Source organism: Pipistrellus kuhlii, unplaced genomic scaffold (genome assembly GCF_014108245.1).
Source record: "Pipistrellus kuhlii isolate mPipKuh1 unplaced genomic scaffold, mPipKuh1.p scaffold_m20_p_24, whole genome shotgun sequence".
In the NCBI taxonomy this organism is placed as follows: Eukaryota; Metazoa; Chordata; class Mammalia; order Chiroptera; family Vespertilionidae; genus Pipistrellus; species Pipistrellus kuhlii.
This window is the reverse complement of record NW_023425523.1, coordinates 5,412,839-5,436,257: the sequence shown is the minus strand read 5'-3', so window position 1 is coordinate 5,436,257 and position 23,419 is coordinate 5,412,839. Positions and strand designations below refer to the sequence as shown.

Below are 23,419 nucleotides of genomic sequence, written 5' to 3'. Positions count from 1 at the left end.
TAATGAAAAGTTTTGAAGAACTTTCAAAGACAGAATGTTACATTATTGAAATCTTTCCAGAGCACGCTTGCTTTGTAAAAGTGTCCAGTTCATTGTTAGGTTTATTAAGCCTGCTAGACCAGGTTTTATTTCTGGTCTGCTGTAATTAAAGGAATAATAAGAAAATTTTTCTGAATTTTGGGGGCTTCCCCAGTCCTCCGTATGCTTTCCATCTTTTGCGGTGCCCACAATGGAACACTCTTCCAGGCTTCACATGGGCCGTGCAGAAGCCCATGTGAAGCCAGGGCGTGACCGGGAAACCAGTGAGTACATCTGTGTGTTGGCTCTTTACTTTATAAACAAGCCGAAGGGATTTCTTGTCTTCGGCCAGAGCATGTGCTCATGTTTTCAAGATTTCAGTTCACTGCACATCGTGTACTTCCTTTTAATAACCTGTTTCCTTACTGCAAGAGCAATATAGATTCCTGCAGGAAATTAGAAAATATGAAAGCAAAACGAAAAGAACAAAAATTACGTAGAGAAGAACGAGTATTAATATTTTGGTATTTAACTTAGGAGTCTCTATTGATCCATATATACATACACACACACACACACACACACACACACACACACACACCATATACTTTTTTCAGAAACCAAAATGGAATCATACTGTACTTGCATGTTTGTTTCACAAACACGCTACAGTGAGCATCGTTATAGCCAAGTCTTATGCACATCCGTTATTTGGCACCACTAGACACCCCTAGACCTGGCCCCTTTAAGTTTCCTCTGAGGTTATTGTATGTGAAAGATAAGAAAAACAGTAGTCTCAGGCATAGACTTTTTTTTTCCCCAATAGTATTATACTCACAATGCAGTCTCCATCCCTGGATAACCACTTGGTGAAAATGATAGGAAAAGAATGCCATTTTACACCAGCAAGTTTTTGTGTCACTAAACTTTGCACAGTAGGCAGTTTATATTTCTCAAAAGCAGGCAGCTATATGGGAACCATACGAGGAATATATACTGCTCTGTGCACACTTATAATTCTTTGTAAGATTATCGCTGAAAGTCAATTTTAGAAGAATCCAGTTTGCAGTTCTTTATAAGCTGTGTACATAGAACTGTGTACACTTCCCCCGTCTCCCATTTGGGGTGTCGGCCTTTGGGGGGAGTTATCAGATAGAGGCCCAGGGCATTGCATTCAGATTCTGGGGATCCTGAATTATGTCAGTAACAAGGTCTAAGGTGAGTCTCAAGAGGGAAGACAGCGGTTTTTTAAATTCTACAAGATGAGCTTGTATATATGTATGTTTTACATTCCTAATTTCATGTAATTCTTACAAAATCTCTTTTATAGAGATGTTGCCTCCTATTGGGTTAGGATATATGCCACACGCTGTAACACACACATTATAAAAAATGGAAGTAAATAAGTGGCCTGAATGAGTTAGGAGTGTATTTCTCTCTCGGATGAAGTGCAAGCTGATGCAGGGCTGTGCTCCGTCACGTGGTCAGGGGCCCGGCTCCTTATCCCGTGGCTCTGTCCTGCCAGGGTGCTTATTGTTCTCACTTTCAGGGACTCACCCCACATCTGATCCGGCCTCCGGGAAGGAGGTGAGGGGAAGGGGAAGTCCCTTTTGCTCACAGTTCATTGACCGGAACACCAGCATGGGGCCACATCCACCCCAGGAAAGGCTGAGAGTGTCGTCTGTGCCGCATGTCCATGTGCTCAGAGAAAGATCGGGGACAGTCAAGAGAAGGGGAGGACAGATAGCAGGGGGCACTCGGCCTTTGCCACACCTCTCTCTTATTTATTAGTGTGTTATTTTTTAATATATTTTTATTTATTTTTTAATATATATTTTATTGATTTTTTACAGAGAGGAAGGGAGAGATAGAGAGCTAGAAACGTCGATGAGAGAGAAACATCAACCTGCTGCCTCTTGCACACCTCCTACCAGGGATGTGCCCGCAACCAATGTACATGCCCTTGACTGGAATCGAACCTGGGACCTTTCAGTCCGCAGACTGACGCTCTACCACTGAGCCAAACCGGCTTCGGCTTAATATATTTTTATTGGTTGCAGAGAGGCAGGGGGAAGGGAAGGGAGAGAGAAACAGCAATGATGAGTGAATCACTGATCGGCTGCCTCCTGCCCGCCCCACACTGGGGATCGAACCCGTAACCCGGGCATGTGCTCCCACTGGGAATGGAACCATGATTTCCCGGTTCATAGGTGGATGCCCGATCACTGAGCCACGCCAGCTGGGCCACACCTCTTTTGGAGATGAGAAAGTCGATCCTCAGAAAAGGGACATCATGTGTTCAAGGTCATACATCAGTTCAATGCAAGATGTGTCCCATAAGGAGGGAACAGACATGCTGCTCGGGAAGATGTTAAAGAAGACATGTTCTATTCAGGACAGCATTGAGCTGTCACATGCAGAGTAACCCGATTCTGTTCAGTTTCCCGTTGAGAAGAGTGCAATAGTGGATAGGCTGCCTCAGTGCCTTGTCCGTTTGTCCGGAATGTTCTTCCTTAGCAGAAGAGGTGCCTTACATGACTCGTCAGGCCTTTACGTTTTATTTCCCTAAGACTGTTCTTCCTGACCCTCCAGTGTCAGCCACGCCCGGTCAGCTCCCACCGCCAAATGTGTGTGCATCGCTGTCTGCCCAGCCCTCCCTCCTTTTCCTGCCTCTCTGCCATCCTTTTAGTCCATTCCAGCCCCAGCATGCTCATGCGTTTTCCTCTGAGATGGGAGAAAGGGTGGTGGGTCATTGCAGGCTTAGCCTTTGTAAGGGGAGAGGCAAAGAGGCAAGGGAATGAAGCGTCGATGAGAAAGAGACTTAAGGAGTCAGTCATGGGAGAACCAGGCCAGGAAGACAAAGTGGGGACATAGAGAATGTTGGGAGAGGAAGGAATCTCCCACGTGAGAGGAACGTGTGACAGCCTCGATGGGATAGGCCTGTGATCGGCAAACGGCAGCTCGAGAGCCACATGCGGCTCTTTGGCCCCTGGAGAGTGGCTCTTCCACAAAATACCACGGCCTGGGCGAGTCTATGTTGAAGAAGTGGCATTAGAAGAAGTTTAAGTTTAAAAAAGTTGGCTCTCAAAATAAATTGCAATCGTCGTCCTGTTGATATTTGGCTCTGTGGACTGATGAGTTTGCTGACCACTGGATAGGAGATGTGCTCAGGGAGGGGGATGTGAGGACTGGGAGTCTTCAGTAGAGTAGGCGGGAGCTGCCAAGCCCAGGGTGTGGGTGTGCCTGGAGGCGGGAAGGAGCAGAGGACAGAGAACTCCGAGTCCAGGGTGATGAGTTACTCGCAGTGTGATTGCAGGTGTTGGGGTAGAGAGAGAGAGAGAGAGAGAGAGAGAGAGAGAAGAACAGGGACTTCCGGGTGACCTTAACTAGGAGTGGGAGAATGACAGAGCTAGAGGGTCGGGTGCCTCCAGCCTTTGCTTTGGTGTCAAAGAAAACAAACAACTGACCAAGCCTGGCATCCAGTTGTCTGGGAGTTGTATGGTTTCAAGAGTGTAAGTTGATTAGCCTTTGTGTGCGGTTAAGCGGGAGGCCCAGCCAGTTTTATTTTATTTATTTGTGTGTGGCCGTCCAGAGGTGACCTGAGAGGGTTGTTTTCAGGAGCAAAGAGCCAGGTTTCAAGTGGTTAGGGAGTGAGTAGCTGAAGCACTGAGTGTATTGTCCTCGTTTTGGGAAGTTTGTTCATGAAAAGAAGGAGCAGAGTAGTCCTGGCCAGTTTCTCTCACATCGATATTTCTCTCTGTCTTTCCCTCTCTCCTCCACTCTTCCTAAAAATCAATAGGAAAATATCCTCAGGCGAGGATTAACCAAAAAGAAAAAGATAAAGAAGGGGCCAAATAGAATTAGGTAAAAGGTGGGGAAGCAGAACAAACAGCCATTTGACTTCATATATTTATTTTCAGGATAGAAACCTGAACATGATTATAAGGTGGGGTGAAGGAATAGTATAAGATAAAATAGGGGTGTGAATATTACAACCAACGCATGCCTGGAACTCTGTCTTACAGAGAAAAAACATTCTTTTTCTGTCCCAGAACCTGTTTACTATTTTAGAAGAAATCCCTCAGGCTTTTCCCACTCCAGTGGCATTTCCAAGCATTGTGGCTTAGAAACCATGTACACCCACGGCTCATTCCATCTCCACGAGACCAGGAACTGCCCATCGTATCGATTGTGGACTCGACGTGTTTGCTTCATTTCGGTTTAGTGAGTCATCGGCGGCATAGCATTCAACTGAACTCATTTATCGGCGTTCTCTTCCCAGTCAGAACTTTGTTTCCTGCTCGCAGACTGCAGCCACGTTTCAGTGCGATTTCTGGGAATTCTCTGGGGCCGGTGGCTAAATACGAAGCTGTTCACACGTTATCCCAGTGGTTCCCTCTGGAGGCCCGTCAGGACCCGCTAAGGTGGTGTGTTTCTGAAGGCGTTGCCCCGGTTACGAAGGTCTTCCCACTTCCTGGGAGTTCAGATGAGCATGTGTCTCACTGGGACGATCCTGTGGCCTCCACCGATTCCTCTGTGTACAAGGCAGACGTTTCGGAAATAACAGCCCCAGGAAGGGAGTTAGAAAAGATGGTTCAGCCTAGCTGGTTAGCTCAGCGGATAGAGCATCGGCCTGCGGACGGAAGGTTCGATTCTGGCCAAGGGCACAGGCCCGGGTTGCGGGCTCGATCTCCAGTGGGGGGCGTGCAGGAGGCAGCCGATCAGTGACGCACCTCATTTGCATGCATTTTTCCTCATTGTCATGTCATTGCCATCACTCTAAGGATAATTAATAATTCAGACAGCCTGAGTAGGGCCTTCACCAGAGAGCGAGTAATCAAGATCCTCGTGCTCTTTTGTTCTTTTGTGTTTTTGGTTGGTTTGTTGTTTGTGTTTTCTTCCTCTCCGTGCACCTTTGTCCTGTTCCACTCCTTTCACTCCCCGCTCAGGAATGGGAGCATTCTCAGTCCCCCCGCCTTACCTGTATCTCCCAGTGACCAGGCCTGGGCCCGTGTGCTCAGTGGTTAGAGGGCCGGCCCACGAATCTAAGGCTGCCATCCCCAGTCAAGGGCAGCTACTGGGTTGCAGGTCCCATCCCCGGCCCCAGTGGGGGTACACGTGGGGGGCAACCAAGCAATGTGCCTCTTACGTCGATGCTTCTCTCTCTCTCCCGCACCCTCCCTCCCTCCCGCTGTCTCTAAAAATTAATGGAAAAAATATCCTTGGGTGCGGATTCGCAAACAGATGGAAGAAAGAAAATGTCCCAGGACTTTATGGGAACAAGGAATTATTATGCGCCATGACTCAGGGAACGTATCACAGAAAAAGCTCTGCAGAGAAGTGTTGATTCATAGCACCCTGTCGGTTTACACAGTGCTTTCAATATTCCTTTTCCATCGGCCCTTTGAAGTCAGTTTTTCTACCCTTTTATAGACTCAGCAACATATGTTTACCAATTCATAGCCGACTACAAAACATTTCATAAAAGGCCTGGCAGATAGAGCGTCCTCCTGCAGACTGAAGGGTCCCATCCAGGGCACACACCCAGGTTGCAGGCTCGGTCCCCAGTGGGGACCTGTAGGAGGCAGCCAATCCATGATTCTCTCTCATCATGTTGTTTCTCTCTCTCCCTCCTTCTCTAAAATCAATAAAAATATTTTTTAAAAAACAACAAAAGGGAGATGCAGGCAGGCAGTGAGCAGGGTCTGGTGACACGTGAGCCCACGTGAGAGCCTGTCCCCTCCAGCAGCGCCCTCTCTGGGCCAGGCCGGCCCACCTGCCGTCTGGGGACATTCTCAGGGGGGTCCCCGCTGGCGCCACATGCACACACGGTCAGATCTGGGCTTTTTCTCCTCCCTGCTTCCTTCCTGTCCGCACTAACACATGCTAAAATGAAATCCTCCCTCCACCATATGCCCCCTCCCCCGGCCACCACCCTCACCTTCTCCCCTTTATTACTAAAATGTTTGAAAACAGCAGTTTAGCCGAAACTAGTTTGGCTCAGTGGATAGAGCGTCGGCCTGTGGACTGAAAGGTCCCAGGTTCTATTCTGGTCAAGGGCATGTACCTTGGCTGCAGGCACATCCCCGGTAGGGGGTGTGCAAGAGGCAGCTGGTTGATGTTTCTCTCTCATCGACGTTTCTCTCTCCCCCTCTCCCTTCCTCTCTGTAAAAAATCAATAAAATATATTAGGGGGGGAAAAAGAAAAGAAAACAGCGGTCTTTGTTCCCAGTCTCACGTCCCATAGTTATCTGCCTTCCACCCCCACCTTCCCACTGTTAGCAGTGACTTCCTGGTCGCTTCTCTTCTGTCTTTGTCTCACCTGCCCTCCCTGCCACATTCCAGGTTGCTGAGCTAATCCGCTTTGCAGGCTTTGCCCCTGGTTTGGTTGCCATGGTAGCATGGACTCCTCCGCTTCTCTCTCTGTTGACCACGGGTCTCCTGTGCTGCCTCTTCCACTCGAGCACCTTAGGGTGTTTCAGATGCAGCCCTCCTCCCTCCCTGCTCTGCTCACACCTCCCCGAGTGGCCTGTCGGTGCCCAGGGCCTCCATCCACAGGCACATGCTGAGGGTGTCTGCAGCCCCGCCCTCTGAGCTCCAGGTCTCTGTATCCCAACCAGAAAGTTCCCCAGCCGGGGCTGTGGGCTCCCCCGCTGACACCACCAGCAGATTGCAGGGAGGAGATGTTTCCCGTCGAATGGTACCAGTTCCCCCAGTTCCTCCAGCCAGCAGTGCCTCTGGGTGTGAGATCCATTTGTCCTCCGTGCTGTCCTCAAGGCCACACTTGCATGGATCTGATTTATCCTGGGAGCCTTAAAATATTTGCCCTTGCCTCCTTTCCCACAGGCTTGTTTTCTCGGGAATTTATATCTTTCATAAAAGAGGTTAAGGACGAAGCAGAGTCTGTACTAGTAAATGTGGCCATTATTTCTCCCCGGAGGACAGATGTAAGTGGCCTTAGAACTGCGTAGGTCCTCGGTGATAACAACTCCTACCGTTTACTGTGGAGATCCTCCGTAAGCCAGGCGCTGCTCCAGACCCCGGGATAATCATCCACTTGGTTTTCTGAAATCCCCGCGAGGCATGGGTGCTGTTCCCGCCCTGCCTCACAGAGCTGGTGGGGACTGTGTGCAGGGGGACAGCGCCACGCAGCAGAGGCAAGACTTGAACCCAAATGACTGGCTCCGGACACAAGCTCTTGACCTCCGGCAATCATGTCTGGCAGAACAGCTTGCGTTCCTCATAGCAGCGTTTTCCCTTTATCACCATTTCTAAAACGTTAAAAATACGCAACAGACTGACGAATCTCAGGAGAAGGGCCACCGTCCCCCCCAGAAAAGACTGACCAGAGAACTTACATGCATAGACTGTATGCATAACCCATGGACACAGACAATAGTGTGGTGAAGGCCTGGGAGGGGGTGAGGATGAGGTGAAGGGGGTCAATTGGTGAAAAAAGGGGAACATCTGGAATACTTTCAACAGTAAAAATATATTTAAAAAATAATTCAAATTACCAAGACATGGCAGAACTTTAAATATATGCCTCACGCCCTGACCGTTTGGCTCAGCAGATAGAGCATTGGCCTGTGGACTGAAGGGTCCCAGGTTTGATTCCAGTCAAGGGCATGTACCTTGGTTGCGGGCAGATCCCCAGTAGGGGTTGTGCAAGAGGCAGCTGATTGGTATTTCTCTTTCATCGATGTTTCTAACACTCTATCCCTCTCCTTTCCTCTCTGTAAAAAAAAAAAATCAGTAAAATATATCTAAAAAATAAATATATGCCTCACGTATACATATGCAAGTTATTCTTACACTAAGTAATGCAGTTTGCTAATACAGTAACTAAGGCGTCACAAAAAATAGATACATAATTTTTATTCTATTTTATATTACTCTTATTTTCTAAAGACCTTTAAATTTTCCTTTGCTCCTTTGAAGCTTAAACAATAATCATAGCAACATTTTGCTGCTTTTAATTCCTCTGCTTACGTACGTCACAACCCGAATCTTTGTCATTTTTATCTTAGAAATACTTAGCTTTCCACAATATCAACACAAATCATCTTCTGTCGCTTTGTTTCTTGAAAGTGGTTAAGCAACTGTATAAAACTCATAGGAAATTGATGACTCATGTAACGGAAAGCATTTACTAATGTGACTTTTGTCTCAGTTGCCAAGAAGTCTGAGTTTGTTTCCATGGTAACCCATCAGTATGACAAATTGTCAAGCACTAACTGCCACTTTTTTTTTGTTTGTGTATGTACTTTGGACAGCCTTCTAATAGCTCTGTGTGTGTGTGTGTGTGTGTGTGTGTGTGTGTTTTAAAGATTTTTATCACAAAAAACTTTGAGTAATTTCCTTAGACACAGAAAAATGTATTTATTTAGAGATACTGTTTAATTCTCTGAAGCTATTGTTTTGATATTACAAAATCTGGAAGATTATTTAAATTAACATGCCTATTTCTACTTGAGTTCCTTTGTTGCCATCATCAACAAAATCCACTTACAGGATTGGTTCATTTGAAATACATGTTATGTGATTACAGGAGACTCTGCCACAAGCAGGCAGGGAAAAGGAAACGAGGAATTTGGACTTAGGGAATGAGGGGGAAGCCACTTCAACCGGTTCATGCCAGTCCTCCTGGTGGCCAGTGTTCTAGGCTGGAGAGTGGCAGACACAGGAATTCAAGGACCGAGCAGCCCAGGCCATCGATCACACCGAACACTGGGCCTTCACCTGCAGCCAATTTGGAAAAGACTCTTAGAGGAAGTGATGACTAAACTGAAGGAGTGAAAGCAAAACTGGTGGCCCTAGCCTGTCTGGCTCAGTGGATAGAGTGTCGGCCTTCAGACCGAAGGGTCCTGGGTTCAATTCCGGTCAAGGGACTGTACCAAGGTTGGTCAGGGTGCATGCAGGAGGCAACCGATGGATGTGTTTCTCTCACATCGATGTTTCTCTGTCTTTCCCATTCTCTCTTCCACTCTCTCTGGAAATCCGTGGGAAAATATCCTCAGTGAGGATTTAAAAAAAAAAAAAGCTAAACTGATAAATAAGAGAAGTGGAATGGGAGAGAAAACATTATGAACAAGGGTATACCAATGAGAAATAGTATGACAGAAATGATCTGTTGGGGACTGAATGGCCAGCAGTATGAGAAAGAAAAGAGTGGAGAGACAAGACTAGAGAAGGGCAGGAGCTTGGACCGGATCCTCTCAGATGTGGGGAAGCAGTGAAGGGTTTTAGACAGAGGAAGGCGGGTTTGAGCGAGGACCAAGTAGGAGACTGTTGCCACGTGTCTGCTGAGGGACTGACAGGCTCAGGGTGGTGGCCAGACACAGGAAAGGGGTTCACTCAGGAACAGCTGTGAAGTAGCAGAGACAGACTTGGTAGCGGGGCCTGGGCCTCAGTGGCCGGGCGTGACACTGATCGGTTGTGTGTGGAATGAATGAACAGCGAAGCTCCAACTCAGAGTCTGAATCAATAAGTGAACTCACCCTTCCCCAGTGCCTGTGAATAACTAAAACCTTCAAACATGTTTCGGGGCCCACTGTTAGGAATGTGTTTGCTTCCAAAAACTGCCATTTAACGTAGCGCTTTTGCATTGCAGACCCGGGTGGCAGAGCGTATGTGTGCCTTCTTGTCATGCCATGGATCATAGTTCATTCACTGGCTCTTCTTTCCCCCCTCAGGGAGGTGGTGCAAGCGAACTGTGTTCACTGGAGGAAGAAGTTCTCGTTTATGTGCAAAATGAGCGCCAGCGCGGCCACGGGCATCCTGGATCCCTGCATCTACAGGGTGTCTGTGCGCAAGGTACAGAAATAGCCGCCCGTCTCCCCTTTCAGGAGCCAAAATTAGCCCCCTCCCTGCCGACGCACTTTATTTAGCTCTGCTTTGTCCCTAGCACTGTTACATGCCATTTCCCTTCACACTCGCAGCAGAAGTTCAAATCACCGTGACAACCAGGGTGGAGAATCTGAAGTTAGCCTTTTATATACAGATTAGAGGCCCGATGCACGAAGGCCATGCAGGAGCAGGCCTTCCTTCCCCCGGCTGCCGGCACCGGCTTCCTCTGGCATCCAGGACACTGGCTTCCCCCACAGCCTCGGCTTCATCCGGAAGGTTGTCCGGAAGGACGACCGGTCTAATTAGCATATTACACTTCTATTATTACAGATTATATATACTGGTATAGATCTTTGACAGTGTGAACATGTCTAACTCAGAATTATTTGACATATATTTCATTTTAAGCCTTTGATTATGTGATACTTAATCGTGTTTTCTGTGTTTGGCAGGAATTAAAAGGTGGAAAAGCTTATGCAAAGGTGAGTGAACGGTCTTGAACGCTTTTGGAGGGCGTCATTTATAAAACTTAAACATTCACTAGAGTGCCCTTCTCATTGCCGCTCACATGGGCTGATTTTAAACAACCCAGCTTGGAGGTTGAACCGTTGGCTTCAGCAGTACAGTATAGGCACATTCTTTCTAAATGCTGATGGTGGGGCGTTCTTAGGTTTCAGTGTCAGTTCTGGACTAGAAGGTGATTTCTGGTTTTTATGAAGTAATACTCTTCCCGGGAACTAGTCCCAGTCCCACCTCCCAGGGCCCCCCCCCCCATCCTCACCCACCCCCTCCCCTCCCCCAGTAAAGTAGGACCCTCCCTGTGTCCTCTTAGCCTCTGATAGACATGATCTCTGCCGTCCTTTATTCTCTGTTACCTGTATGGAACTACTGAAGAATGCGGTCACCTTTTTGCTGACTAGAAGGAAGTGGTGCCAGAAACCCACATGCTTCTTACTTCCAGTCTCTGTGATGGTATCTCCATCAGCCAGTCAGTCCTCTGAGCCAAGAACCGGGCACTAGGCCCGGCCAGCACATCTGCCTAACTCCCTAAAACTAGTGGGTTGCAATGTCAGTCAGGATGCTCTTTCCTACAAATAACAGAAAAGCCTCCTCGCCTAGAGATGGCCAAGGACCAAGGGGCCAGAGACAGTCAGCGTGGACGTTTGCAAGGAGCTTTGCAATAACAGGGGAGCAGAAAAACAGCTCAGTAGACAGAGGGAGACGCGGGCTGAGGTGTGGGCTACTTTTGTCCATTAAGGCGGAGAAGATCAGCATGTTTGTGTGCTGGTGGTAATGACCCAGTAGAAAAGGCAGAGTGCAAGACAGGGCCGAGGTCCTGGAGCCGTGAACTTGAGTCTGAGCACCGCCAGCTCCTTTCCCATAAGTGTAACATGCGGGCACAGATGCAGGCAGGTGAGTGGATGTGGCTGGAGATAAGAGCTTATGAAAGTTAAGTGCTCTTTTTTTATATATATAATGTATTTTTTATTAAGTTCAGAGAGGAGGGAGAGAAAGAGAAACATCGGTGATGAGAATCATTGATTGGCTGCCTCCTGCGCGCGCCCCCTACTGGGGATCAAGCCCACAACCTGAGCATGTGCCCTTGACCGGAATTGAGCCTAGGACCCTTCCGTCTGCAGGCTGACGCTCTCTCTATCCCTGAGCAAAACTGGCTAGGGCAAGACAAGTGCTCTTTTGATTGCTCTCCTCTTCTTGAGTGAAGTAAGACGAAAGGCATTAGCACAGAGTCCAGATGTGCAGGAGGTGTGGGAGGTTCAGAGAGAAAGGTAAGGTCTGAAATAGGGCGTGTGGGTGATCGTGATCAGACAGCCATAGGGGTTCCCAGATGTTCCCTTGGATGTGGCTTCTCTCTCATCATTGATGTTTCTATCTTCTCCCTCTCTCTCCCTTCCTCTCTGAAATCAATAAAAAAAAAAAAATTAATCAGCCAGTGAATGCATCAGTTAAGTAGAACAACAAATCAATAATCTTCCTCTCTCTCTCAAAAGTCAATTTTTTTTTAATTTTAATTACAAAGAAACGATATAATGGGGTTAGCTTGTACCACTTGGAAACAAAAAAAATAGGGTTGAGCGTGCCAGAGGAAAGACTGGAGGGCAATCTGGTAACTGCAGAAAACGGGGAGCAGGCCTGGGTGGTGATAAGGAGAAGGACTAGGTTTGAGCTGCACTTCTGGAGGCAGCGAGAGCATCGGTGTGGGGCTCAGCTTTGGGAAGGAAGGAAGTAGGGTTTTTAAAGAAAGATTCAGCTCAAGAGTGATCAGCAAGGCCAGGTTATGGAAGGTGCTGGCGGAGAAGGGGCTTGTGCCCAGAAAAGTGAGTGGCACACGCATCTTTCTCGTTCCCGTGTGGAGAGTGTGACTGTGATAACCTGCTGCTGCCTGCAGCCCGCAGACGCTAACTGGGAGCTGAGCCAGCAGCCAGGGACAGGGAGGAGGAAGTCCGGTCAGTGTTCGAATGTGTATGCAGATGGTCCTGGGTCCACTAGCATTTCCCTTAGTGCAAGTACTTCTGCTCACAGTGATTTTAGTTGCTTAATATGCATCCTTCCTTTTTATTTCAACAGTTATATACCCAATAGTTTATATTTAGCAGATCAAATATATTTAGCATGTCAAATCTGTGATTTCATTGCTTGAGATTGCATTGCTTAAGATAAGAGAACAGCCCTGGCTGGTGTGGCTCAGTTGGTTAAGCACCAAAAGGTTGCTGGTTCCATTCCCAGTCAGGGGTCAGGGCACCTGCCTGGGTTGCAACCAACCTATGTTTCACTTTCACATCGATATTTCTCACTCACGCCCTCTCCCTCTTCCTTTCTCTCTCTCTCTCTGAAAATCAATAACAAATCTTTTAAAAAATAAGAAAATAAAAAAAGATAAGAGAACAATAGGTAATAAAATTTTTACCAAAAGTGAGCCAATTTAAAGACATATTAAGCAAATAATACAACCGGTATTGTTAAGATGGCAAAAATTGCAGTTGACTGAAGTTTGTAGAGCATCGGTTGAATGTTTATTTTAAGGAGAGCGTGATGGAAGCTTAATCGATATTCTACTCATATACTTTTTCTCCTTTTCCTAGCTGGGCTTTGCAGATCTAAACCTGGCAGAGTTTGCTGGATCGGGAAATACCACTCGCCGCTGTTTACTGGAAGGCTACAACACCAAAAACACAAGACAGGATAACTCCATCCTCAAAGTAAGCTGGGTCACGATGTACATGTCAACTCAGGAGGTCCTCTGCCTTCAAATAAGCGGGGGACATACTGTCCAGGGCAAGGAGGGACTCGACCCTGAGATCGCAAGCTGAGCACACCCCACAGTACTCAGCGGCCCCCTGTAGGAAGCAGCACTGCAATACTGTGCATAATCCAACTCGGCAGTTGTTCTGTCCCGTCCTTCCTGACCTGTTATAACCAGTCTTCCTCTTGCTCATGTGTAGGTTTTCATCAGTATGCAGCTGATGTCTGGTGACCCATGTTTTAAAACGTAAGTCGATGCTCAATCAATCCATTATTTCTCTGACAGTATAATAGTCATTTATTGGTTTCAGGTTTCCCACTCATGTTTCAGAGTGTTTATGGCTAACCCCAGGGAAGGGTCAGTTTCTCTCCTTTGGCTGACCTGACCCTCGTGGGAGTTACCATGACCTATCACCCAACGAGTTCTCCACACCCTGAAGTGTTTCAGCTCCTGTCCTCTTCAGGTTTGGAGTGAAATGATATAATGAGGCCTCTGTGGGCTCAGTCATGTCTTCAGCAAATACCCAGCAAGTGCCTTACCATGGACCAGGCCCTGTTCTGGACGTGACCAGTAGCAGGCAGAAACAGACCAGGTCCCGACAACTCGGAGCTCATCTTCTGAAACAGCAGACTATCAAAGAAATGCATGATGTGCAGATGGCAGGGAGTGCCTTGGAGAAAACCAAAGTGGGGGACCCCGGCAGGAGGAGTTTCTCTTTTCCATGGAGCAGGCAGGGATGTCCTCCCTGGTAAACATGAAGCGTGAGGCAGAGAACATGGTGCAGGTGCAGATGTCGGAGAAGTGGAAGCATGTGGGAGTTATTTTCAAACTGCTCCTGGTTTCCATGGTTCGAGTCCCATCAGGGCACATGCCCAGGTTGCAGGCTTAATCCCTGCTGTGGGGTGTGCAGGAGGCAGCCAGTCAGTGATTCTCTCTCGTCATTGATGTTTCTCTCCCTCTCCCTTCCTCTCTGAAATCAATACGTATACATATATACTTTTTGTAATTGCTCCTGGTTTCTTAGGGAACGAGGAAGCCAGGTGATCCCTGTGGAGTGAGTACATGAAATGCAGAGCTGGGGGTTTGGGGAAAGAGGAAAAGGCGTCAGAGCGAGGACGAGCGAACCAGCTGGGAGGAAGTGGGGATTGCCTGTTAGCGATGTGAAGACACTTAATAATTAAACCTGAAAGTTAATTAATCATTATTTAAATATCTGAGAGAAACATATTTATTTAGAAAAGTAAAGAAAACATTAATTACTACCCTATGCATCATTCCTGTTTTTAATAGCAGCATCTCTATACTCTTCTCCTTACAAATTGTTTTTGCATACTTGAACACAAATCAATTATTGATTAAAACTATGCATTTTCTTCTCAGCCTTCCTGTGCTGTCTTCTCTCAGACCGTAATTTCCTGGCTTTTTTCTTCATTTCCTGTTCTCCGGGGACTAAACCATTTTCACTGGACTATATTTGGTTTGTTGGGTCAAAAAAAAAAAAAAGTGGCAACAAAAGTGGCAATTCATTTTCTTCTTAGTAGAAGAAAATGAATTAATCATTTCTTCTTGTGAACTTTTTACGAATAGTCTTCCTGGCCCTTTGTCTGCCATTTCCTCTCCCTGCTTGTGAAACTCAGATACTGAAAAGCCAAAAAATAGATCACCTTATGTCCTGTGCTATCTCCACAAATATAATTCTGACCATCTCGAGTTGATACGTGTGGAGACTTTTATAATTTATTAGAATAAACAGGCATGCCTCGTCACAAGATATGTAAAACTACTTGTTTTCTCTTTTCTTTGGATAGGGGAAATTGTCATTTTAGAGGTTATTTGTCACGTGCTTTTCACAGTACTATCAAACTAAATCAAAACAAGCCCTTGCCGTAGCCCATCTGGCTCAGTGGATGGAGTGTTGGCCTGTGGACTGAAGGGTCAGGTTCAATTCCGGGCAAGGGCATGTACCTCAGCTGCAGGCTCCATCCCTGGCCCTGGGCCAGGTGCATGTAGAGCAGCCGGTTGGCGGGTCTATCTCACATCAATGTTTCTCTCTGTCTCTCCCTCTCCCTCCCACTCTCTCTCTTAAAAAAAAAAAATCAATGGAAAAATATCCTCTGGTGGGAATTAACAACGACAAAAACAAACAAACAAACAAACAAACAAACAACAAGCCCATCTCTTTTGTTCTGTGATGGAGCCATATTGAACAGTTTCTGATAAGGGATACAAAACATTTCAGAACACAAGGTAATAGAGTAAAAGCTGGCGTGTGACAGGCACCGGGGATTAGTTATCCACCACCACTGAGTCGTTTAGGGAGCTGCCAAGGCCCAGCTAAGATTTAGATCCTTTGCTCGCCTTCATACCAATCCCCATGGGGATGAATTCCCTCCCTACTGCTCCATGGCCCTAGTATCAAAGCTGCTGGTGCAGGGGCTGAAGTTATCAAGGGTCAAGTTCTTCTAGTTTGTTAAAGACTCAATGGAGGGGTGCCACACCAAAGGCATTGCTGAAAGCTTGTGGCTCTGAAGCCAGGCCCCACACCGGGCAGGAGAGAGTGGAGCCTGAGGGAGGCCGATGGAAAGGGTCGAGGCCTCGGGCTGGCAGTGCCGCAGGGCTGGGGAGCAGGTCTGCGAGGTGGAGGGCTGGAGACACTGTTTTCAGGCCGTCCGAGAAAGGAAAACCAAAGGAGCTGGCATGAGAAAGATAAGCTTATGGACATAAGGCCTGAGTCACCATCCATGATTCATGACTGTAGACTCCATTCTTTTTTTAAATATATATATATTTTTTTATTGATTTCAGAGAGGAAGGGAGAGAGAGAGAGAGAAATATCAATGAGAGAATCATTGATCGGCTGCCTCCTGCAAACCCCCTGCTGAGGGTAAGCCTGTTACCTGGGCATATGCCCTGTCCAGGAATCAAACTTTGACCTCCTGGTTCATAGGTCAACACTCAACCACGGAGCCACGTGGCCAGACAGGTCTCAGGTTTTTTATTGTGTAAAAGGAACCTCTCCCTACCGCCATGAATTTTATTCGGGTCTTGAGGATGCTTCTACGTGACTTGTTGATTTTTATTACTTTGACCCTCAAAGAGATAACATTGCAGGGACCTGCCTGAGGCTGGTTACTGACCACCCAACCAGTCTCTCCCCGTAAACCAAGTTCTGATCCTTAGGAATGCTTATTCCCAGGCCTCCTTCTACGTCCATGTCAATACCGATCGCCGGGGAATCCGAATCTCTGGAAGAAGACAGAAAAGGAGGGGAAACTCTCAAAATCCATCTTGGAATAGCAGGTATGGCTGTGCCGTTCACTGGGTTTGTAACTGGTGAGATTTGCATAATCCGCCCACATTTAAAATCCTGTGGGGACGTGACTTATTAGAAACACTGAACAACAAAAACGACGTTTATTATTTAAGGTAGAGTTCTGTTAATTTTTATGAAAAATACCACAGTTCTTCAGTAAACCAAAGAATTAAGTGTCATTTTCTTGCAATAGGGTTGTTACATTGCACTGATTTCAAGGAATCTCTTTCACGCTGCTTTTCATGATCATGAGCTTGGCAGTTGATAAAGCCCGCAGATTAGGATGCAGTGGACCGTTGTCTTGTGCGCAGCGGCAGGAACACGATGTTATGACATATTGCAGATCTCTCAGCAAAGAGCGCCTCGGTTCCGGACGAGCTCGGAGCCTGTGGACATTCGAGAACGTCGAGCCACGCGAGCCAGCAGTCAAAAGTATCAGGTAAGGACTGGACGGGACGTTCCTCGGGCCTTTATTGCTCTAAAGCAAGGAGCCTTTCTCCTGCCAGGGGCCATTTGGCTGTTTACTTACTTTTAAAAATATATTGTTATTGATTTCAGAGAGGAAGACAGGGAGAGAGACATCAGTGGAGAGAGAGAATCGCCGATTGGCTGCCTCCTGCACGCTCCCCTCTGGGGATCGAGCCCTGGTCCTGGTTCATGGGTCGATGCTCACCCACTGAGCCACATATTTATATCATTCTTGGACCTTCCAGAATTATCAACTGAAAAACTAGCGGGCCATATTTGGTCAGACACTTAACTCACCCCTGAGGCCTTGGCAGGGCCAGACCAGTTGCTGTCTGGGGCCTTATATGGCCCGCAGGCCAGATGTTCCCCACCCCTGCTAAGGCACCCGAAGTGGTGCGGTGCGGGAGGAGAGGGTTGGTCGCAGAGTGTCTGGTGAGGGCGTCCTGTCCTGAGCGAGCTTCTCTGACCACAGGGTACAGCTCGTGCCACTCCCGGTCGTCCAGTCTCTCTGAGCTCTGCCACCGGAGAAACACCTCTGTGGGAAGCACATCGACGGGCGTGGAAAGCATTCTAGAGCCAAGCGAGGAAACTGAGCAGAAAGGGGCCGAGCCAAACCCCGATGCAGCTGACAGAGAAGACTCGGCCTCAGAGACCCTCACCAGGTACCCTTCAGGCCTCAGCTCCGTGGAGCCGGGGGGAGTCACAACACAGTGTAAAGGAGGACTTTTTATTTTTTATTTTATTTTATTTTATTAATATATTTTATTGATTTTTTTTACAGAGAGGAAGGGAGAGGGATAGAGAGTTAGAAACATCGATGAGAGAGAAACATGGATCAGCTGCCTCCTGCACACCCCCCACTAGGGATGTGCCTGCAACCGAGGTACATGCCCTTAACCGGAATCGAACCCGGGACCTTTCAGTCCGCAGGCTGACGCTCTACCACTGAGCCAAACTGGTCTCGGCCTAAAGAGGACATTTTAAACATTCTTTCCAAAGGTGCCCGGTGAAACAAGATTCTGTAGAATTTCAGCTGAAGCGAGTCGATGACACCAGAGTGGACGCCGACGACATTGTGGAGAAGATACTGCAGAGCCAGGACTTCAGCCTGGACTCCAGTGCGGAAGGTGCGTGGTGGGCGCCGGGCGCATGTGGCCGTGGGCCGGGCCAGCCGGTGTGGCCGGGCCAGCCAGTGTGGCCGGGAAGGGGCTCGCATCACCACGCTGTCTGAGCGCATTGGTGAAATGCACTTTATGCCCATAGAAACCCAAACATAACCTTGTAGCTCATTTGTTTCTAAGAAAGGATATTAAATTCGATAAAGAACAAACTTAAAAAAATTTTTTTTTAAATATATCTTATTGATCTCAGAGAGGAAGGGAGGAGAGAGAGAGAGAGAGAGAGAGAGAGAGAGAGAGAGAGAGAGACATCAGTGATGAGAATCATTAATTGGCTGCCTCCTGCACACCCACCACTGGGGATCGAGCCCACAATGCAGGCATGTGCCCTGACCGGGAACAGAACCATGACCGCCTGGTTTGTAAGTCCACTGAGCCACACTGGCCGGGCAAGAATGGACTTTTAAAAGCTCAATTTTAGAGAAAGCTCTTCACTGTATTTTTTAATTATGCATCCATGTCTACTATGTTCATATACCGTATGATGGATATTTACATCTGCTTTGTCATAACTGGACATAAGTGCTTCAAGGCTCTGTTGCAGTGGGGAAGGTTGGGTGGTAAACCAGAAATGACAGTGAATAACGAATCCTTCACTCCCTCAGCATTTCCACTGAAACCGAAAATGCCCATGCCACCGGGCTGAAGTGGCATTATTCCTGCTGGTGTGAGCAGAGAGTGGCTTAACAGAGGGCGTGGTTTCCTCGCATGACTGGTTCTGAAGAGAAATCATTAAGCCTCTTGTGGGAATTCGTAGGACGAGCTGTCTTCTTTATTCAGTTTTAAGAAAAACAGCTTTAGGGAAGTTGAGGAGAAATGACTATTCGGATGGGTCTTCAATGGTCTGTTTTAAATAAGGTGACCAGGGACTTTTTTAAAATGATGCGGGACAAATTGTTAAAAATCGGGACGTCTGGTCACCTTAATTTTAAAACATGCCTATAGCTTTTTTTAAAGTTTTTAATTTCTCTTAATAAAACGGGAGAGTAAAGCTTGGGTCTATGGCTCCGTGAATGTCACTGGCCTATGCTAACCGCCCACACCGTGCCGTCCCTGCAGAGGAAGGACTGCGGCTGTTCGTGGGCCCCGGAGGGAGGACGACCTTCGGCAGCCACCATCCTCCCAGCCGGTAAGGAGCCCCGGGGCCTCGTTCGAGTGCAGAGCACACGGGCCTCGTCCTCTAAGCCCCGAGAGCAGAGGAGGAAGGTCACAGGCTGAGGAACACTGGTCTCAGCAGTTAGTGTGAGAGGACCGGACACCGGACCCACCCAGTGTCTTCATTATACATAGTGACTGTTTCTTTTTCTTTTTTTAAATAAATTTCTACCTTTGATATTTACTAATTATATAATCTTGAGAATGTCACTAAATTCTTTTTTTTTTTTTAATGTATTTTATTGATTTTTTTTTTTTTTACAGAGAGGAAGGGAGAGGGATAGAGAGAAACATCTGATGAGAGAGAAACATCGGTGAGCTGCCTTCTGCATGCCCCCTACTGGGGATGTGCCCGCAACCAGGGCACGTGCCCTTGACCGGAATCGAACCTGGGACCCTTCAGGCCACAGGCCGACGCTCTGTCCACTGAGCCACACCGGTCAGGGCAAACAGTGAATATTTCAAGCATTTTCTATCCGTGGAACCTTTAACCCTGTGGAAATCGGATCTGGTAGAAAATGCCCAACACACCCCTCTCCCTGAGCGCCCAGGTTCACTGGGACAGTTTCAGACGCTGCCGCTCAGAATGGTGACCTCTTTCCCCTGCTGTGTAGAGTGGTGTCCGGAGCCTACGAGCAAGTTGTGATCAAACGCTAGACGCCCGGCCGGCGAGCGGCGGCTGAGCCGGCAGGCGCTTTCCCGGGAGAAGGTGGATCCGTGTGGAAAAGGCGGCGTGTCCGTGTGTCCCCGGGAAAGCCAGCGCACACAGGGGGACCATCGGACGGGAGTGTCGGGGCCCTGCGTGTCATGTGTGTGTCTGTGTGTGTGTGTGGAAGTCCACAGCGTCCGTGGTCACTGCCCGGGATCAGGCAAAGACTGCTTCTTCTTTCAAACCCCCCTGGAGGGGACACGGCTCTGTGCACCCCGGTTTGGTTCATGTTGAAGCATAAAACCTGCAGTGAGGGCGCACAACAGATTCTCAGTACTTCATGTTATGTTTGAAAGACAATACATGATAAAGACACTATACATTCTGTCAAGATAGTTGTAATTCCTGCTAAGGGAATCTTGCATATATTATACTACCTGGAGTATTGTACTAAGTTTAACTCATTTTGATACAGTTGGTATAATTGGTATTAAAAAAAAAAAAAGGTGTGGGTGTTCATGCTTTGGGGAAAAGCTCTATATACTACAATTGGAACCTTGCAGTAAAATGCTTAGCGTAAGCGTATCAGTCATAGTCGAATAACAAGTGTATTTGAGTCTGAGCTCCATGAATGGGAGAAATGCTCTTACTAGGCAGTGTGTGTTGTTACTTGTTAGTCTTAGAAGCTGCAGAACCCCCTAGCACTGTGTCATGTCGTGTTCCATGTCAGGCTGCCATGCCCGCGCACACCCTCCCAGACGAGCTGTTTTAACGCTCTGAACAGTATCTGTTGGTAGAGCAACTGGAGCAAAGTTGGGATATGATGAGACACAGAGCAGCCTTCCTCTGTAAGTTCCCACTTCTCTGACATGGAAAATTATTCCAAGGAGGGAGTGGGCAAGACAGAGACCTGTGGTCTTCTGTCTCAGCTTTCCCCCACATCAGATACTGTGCTCTCTTCTCACTGTATCAGGAATTGGTTGTTTTGAGGCACGATTAAACTAGAACATACATCAAACAGAGCATTGGAAGCAAGCATAGCTGGCCTGGCCGGTGTGGTTCAGTGGTTGAGCGTCGACCTATGAACCAGGAGGTCACGGCTCAATTGCCCATTAGGGCACATGCCCAGGTTGAGGGCTCAATCCCAGAGGCAGCCGATCACTGATTCGAATCATTGATGTTTCTCTCTTTCCACTCCCTTCCTCTCTGAAATCAATACAAATTAAAAAGTAAGAATATTTGGAGCTGGCTTTAGCTCAGCAGTTCCTTTGAGTCACTTGCCAACCACTCCTGCTGGCAAGGGTGGTTTGAGACCCAAGGATGCCCTCCAGCCCTTTAAATTAAAAAATAAAATAAAATAAAATAAAAATAAATATCTGACCTGGATCCAGGTTAACAGCAAATAAACCTATAGAGTTTTTTTCTGGTTTTATGAGACCGTTTCTGTGTGGAAAGACCTTAACTTTCTTACTCTCACCCTAGAATATTTTTCCATTGATTTTTAGAAAGAATTGGAGGGGGAGAGACAGAGAAACATGGATGTGAGAGAAATATCGATTGGTTGCCTCTTGCACACACCCCGACTATGGGATTGAGCCTGCAACTAAGGTATGTGCCCTTGACTGGAATCGAACCGGAACCCTTCAGTCCGTGGGCTGATGCTCTATCCACTGGTCTAAACCGGCCAGGACTAGATCTTAATTTCCTTGGAATCATCCAGTCTGTTGAAAAAAAATGTAGATTCTATAAAACCAGTAATTTCCATTCTTTACTTTTAAAACCATGTCCAAGTAACATGTTAGAATTCCTTTGGTCTATGTATTTTCATGTGAGCAAAATAGGGGGTGTATTTTTAAAAAAATATTTTAATATTCAAATTGAGAGGTTAAAGAAACTTTAAATAGTTCATGTTAGGGCTTTTGTGTGGTTTTTAATATTTCAAGGATTGGGTATTCCAAGCAAACCCAAAACTACTTTAACAAATAGATTCTGAGATTTTTAAAGCAATGACACCCAGATAGGTCTTTTTTCTGAGTCACTTACCTTTCTAAGATTTGTTTTGAAGAAAAAGAAAATTGGCCTGAAGATGTAAGTTCAGCCAAGGAAAATGTTACCTCGAGTGGTAAAGACTTGTTGTCTATGAAGGAAACAAATGAAGGACCTCCTTGTTGTATATTACAGAAAAGAATCAAAGAAAGTTTTCAATAGAAATATGAAGATATTCTTTAGAGAGATATTTATTATGACATCTTAAAAACCTATTTTTCTATTTTCAAAATAGTATTCCTAAGCTATATTTTTGATTGGCACTTCCGCAAATGGCTTTGCGGTTGTGAAATGCTCACAACTAGACCGCAGGCCAGGCTCCGTGAGGACATGCCCCAGCTGTCGAAGGAGCTGCCATTCGGACACCGGCCCTGTTACTCATCCTTGCCTGCCCTTGTCCGAGACCTTTATACGAGACGGACTCTTGGTATGTGAAAACGACACCAAATTCTTTTATGAAAGCAAAATGTGAATTTTGAAGAGCATAAAAATCATGCCTGTATACATTTAGCAGCCACCAGAGAACATCTTGCTTTCTATATGAGTCAACATAACGAGCATCTGAATCCATGGAAACATAGGAAGAAAAGAGACGGCAGTGTCCTTCGTAGCCAGTGAAGTCTACATCCATTTTATTCTGTTTTGTGTCCCATCAGCACACTTTGCAATCACGTTTCATTCCAGTCCCTAAAAATATGTCAGAGTTTGCCTACGTGGCTGCCTGACTTCCAAGTTCTTCTTTTCGTGGAGCCTGTAAATCTGCTTATTCAATACTAACTACTTTTGGTTTCGTTTTGAGTTTGGAAAATGGAATTTGGGAAAGTAGATCTTAATACATTGACTTCTAAATATTAGACTCATACTTCAAGTCCCCTCATCTTGGAGAATTTGTACATATGTAACATTTCCTAACCCTGTGCCAGAGAAAAAGATGAATGGGATTTTAAAGTGACATTTCTGATAAGTGTCTTAAATACCTTGTTTGGGGGAATTACAGAAGAAGCAGGTCAGGAGCCCACTTCCTGTGACTTGTGCTGGTGACGGAGACCAGAGAGGATGTGAAGGGCAGCCAAGGACAGAGAAGGCTTGAGCCATCCGCTCCCCCTGTGCGGTGGCGTTGAAGGCACTGTACACAAGCACTTCATGTGGACTCGTTTTTATAATCTGACAGCGTCTCTTTTTTTAAAATGTATTGATTTTTTACAGAGGGGAAGAGAGAGGGATAGAGAGTTAGAAACATCGATGAGAGAAAAACATAGATCAGCTCTGCCTCCTGCACACCCCGCACTGGGGATGTGCCCACAACCAAGGTACATGCCCTTGACCAGAATCGAACCTGGGACATTTCAGTCCGCAGACCGACGCTCTACCACTGAGCCAAACTGGTTTCGGGCTGACAAAGTCTTGACCAAGATACTTCAACTATCTACTAGGCTCCAGTCAAAACATATTCACGTAGCAATGAGATTCAATACCTGGAA

The 23,419-nt window shown here is 46.8% G+C and overlaps 1 protein-coding gene across 1 annotated transcript in view; it reads left to right on the top strand.

Moving 5' to 3' along the window:
• FAM102B (family with sequence similarity 102 member B) overlaps positions 1 to 23,118 on the top strand; it is a 28,207-nt gene extending 5,089 nt beyond the window's left edge. The window contains exons 2-11 of the mRNA XM_036452780.2: positions 9,714 to 9,834; positions 10,320 to 10,349; positions 12,969 to 13,085; positions 13,329 to 13,375; positions 16,326 to 16,429; positions 16,786 to 16,881; positions 17,383 to 17,572; positions 17,910 to 18,037; positions 19,148 to 19,217; positions 19,858 to 23,118. Of these exons, the coding sequence (XP_036308673.1) occupies positions 9,714 to 9,834; positions 10,320 to 10,349; positions 12,969 to 13,085; positions 13,329 to 13,375; positions 16,326 to 16,429; positions 16,786 to 16,881; positions 17,383 to 17,572; positions 17,910 to 18,037; positions 19,148 to 19,217; positions 19,858 to 19,900 (946 nt within the window). The 3' untranslated portion in view covers positions 19,901 to 23,118. The remainder of the gene's footprint in view (positions 1 to 9,713; positions 9,835 to 10,319; positions 10,350 to 12,968; positions 13,086 to 13,328; positions 13,376 to 16,325; positions 16,430 to 16,785; positions 16,882 to 17,382; positions 17,573 to 17,909; positions 18,038 to 19,147; positions 19,218 to 19,857) is intronic.
• The last annotated feature ends 301 nt before the right edge of the window (positions 23,119 to 23,419 follow it).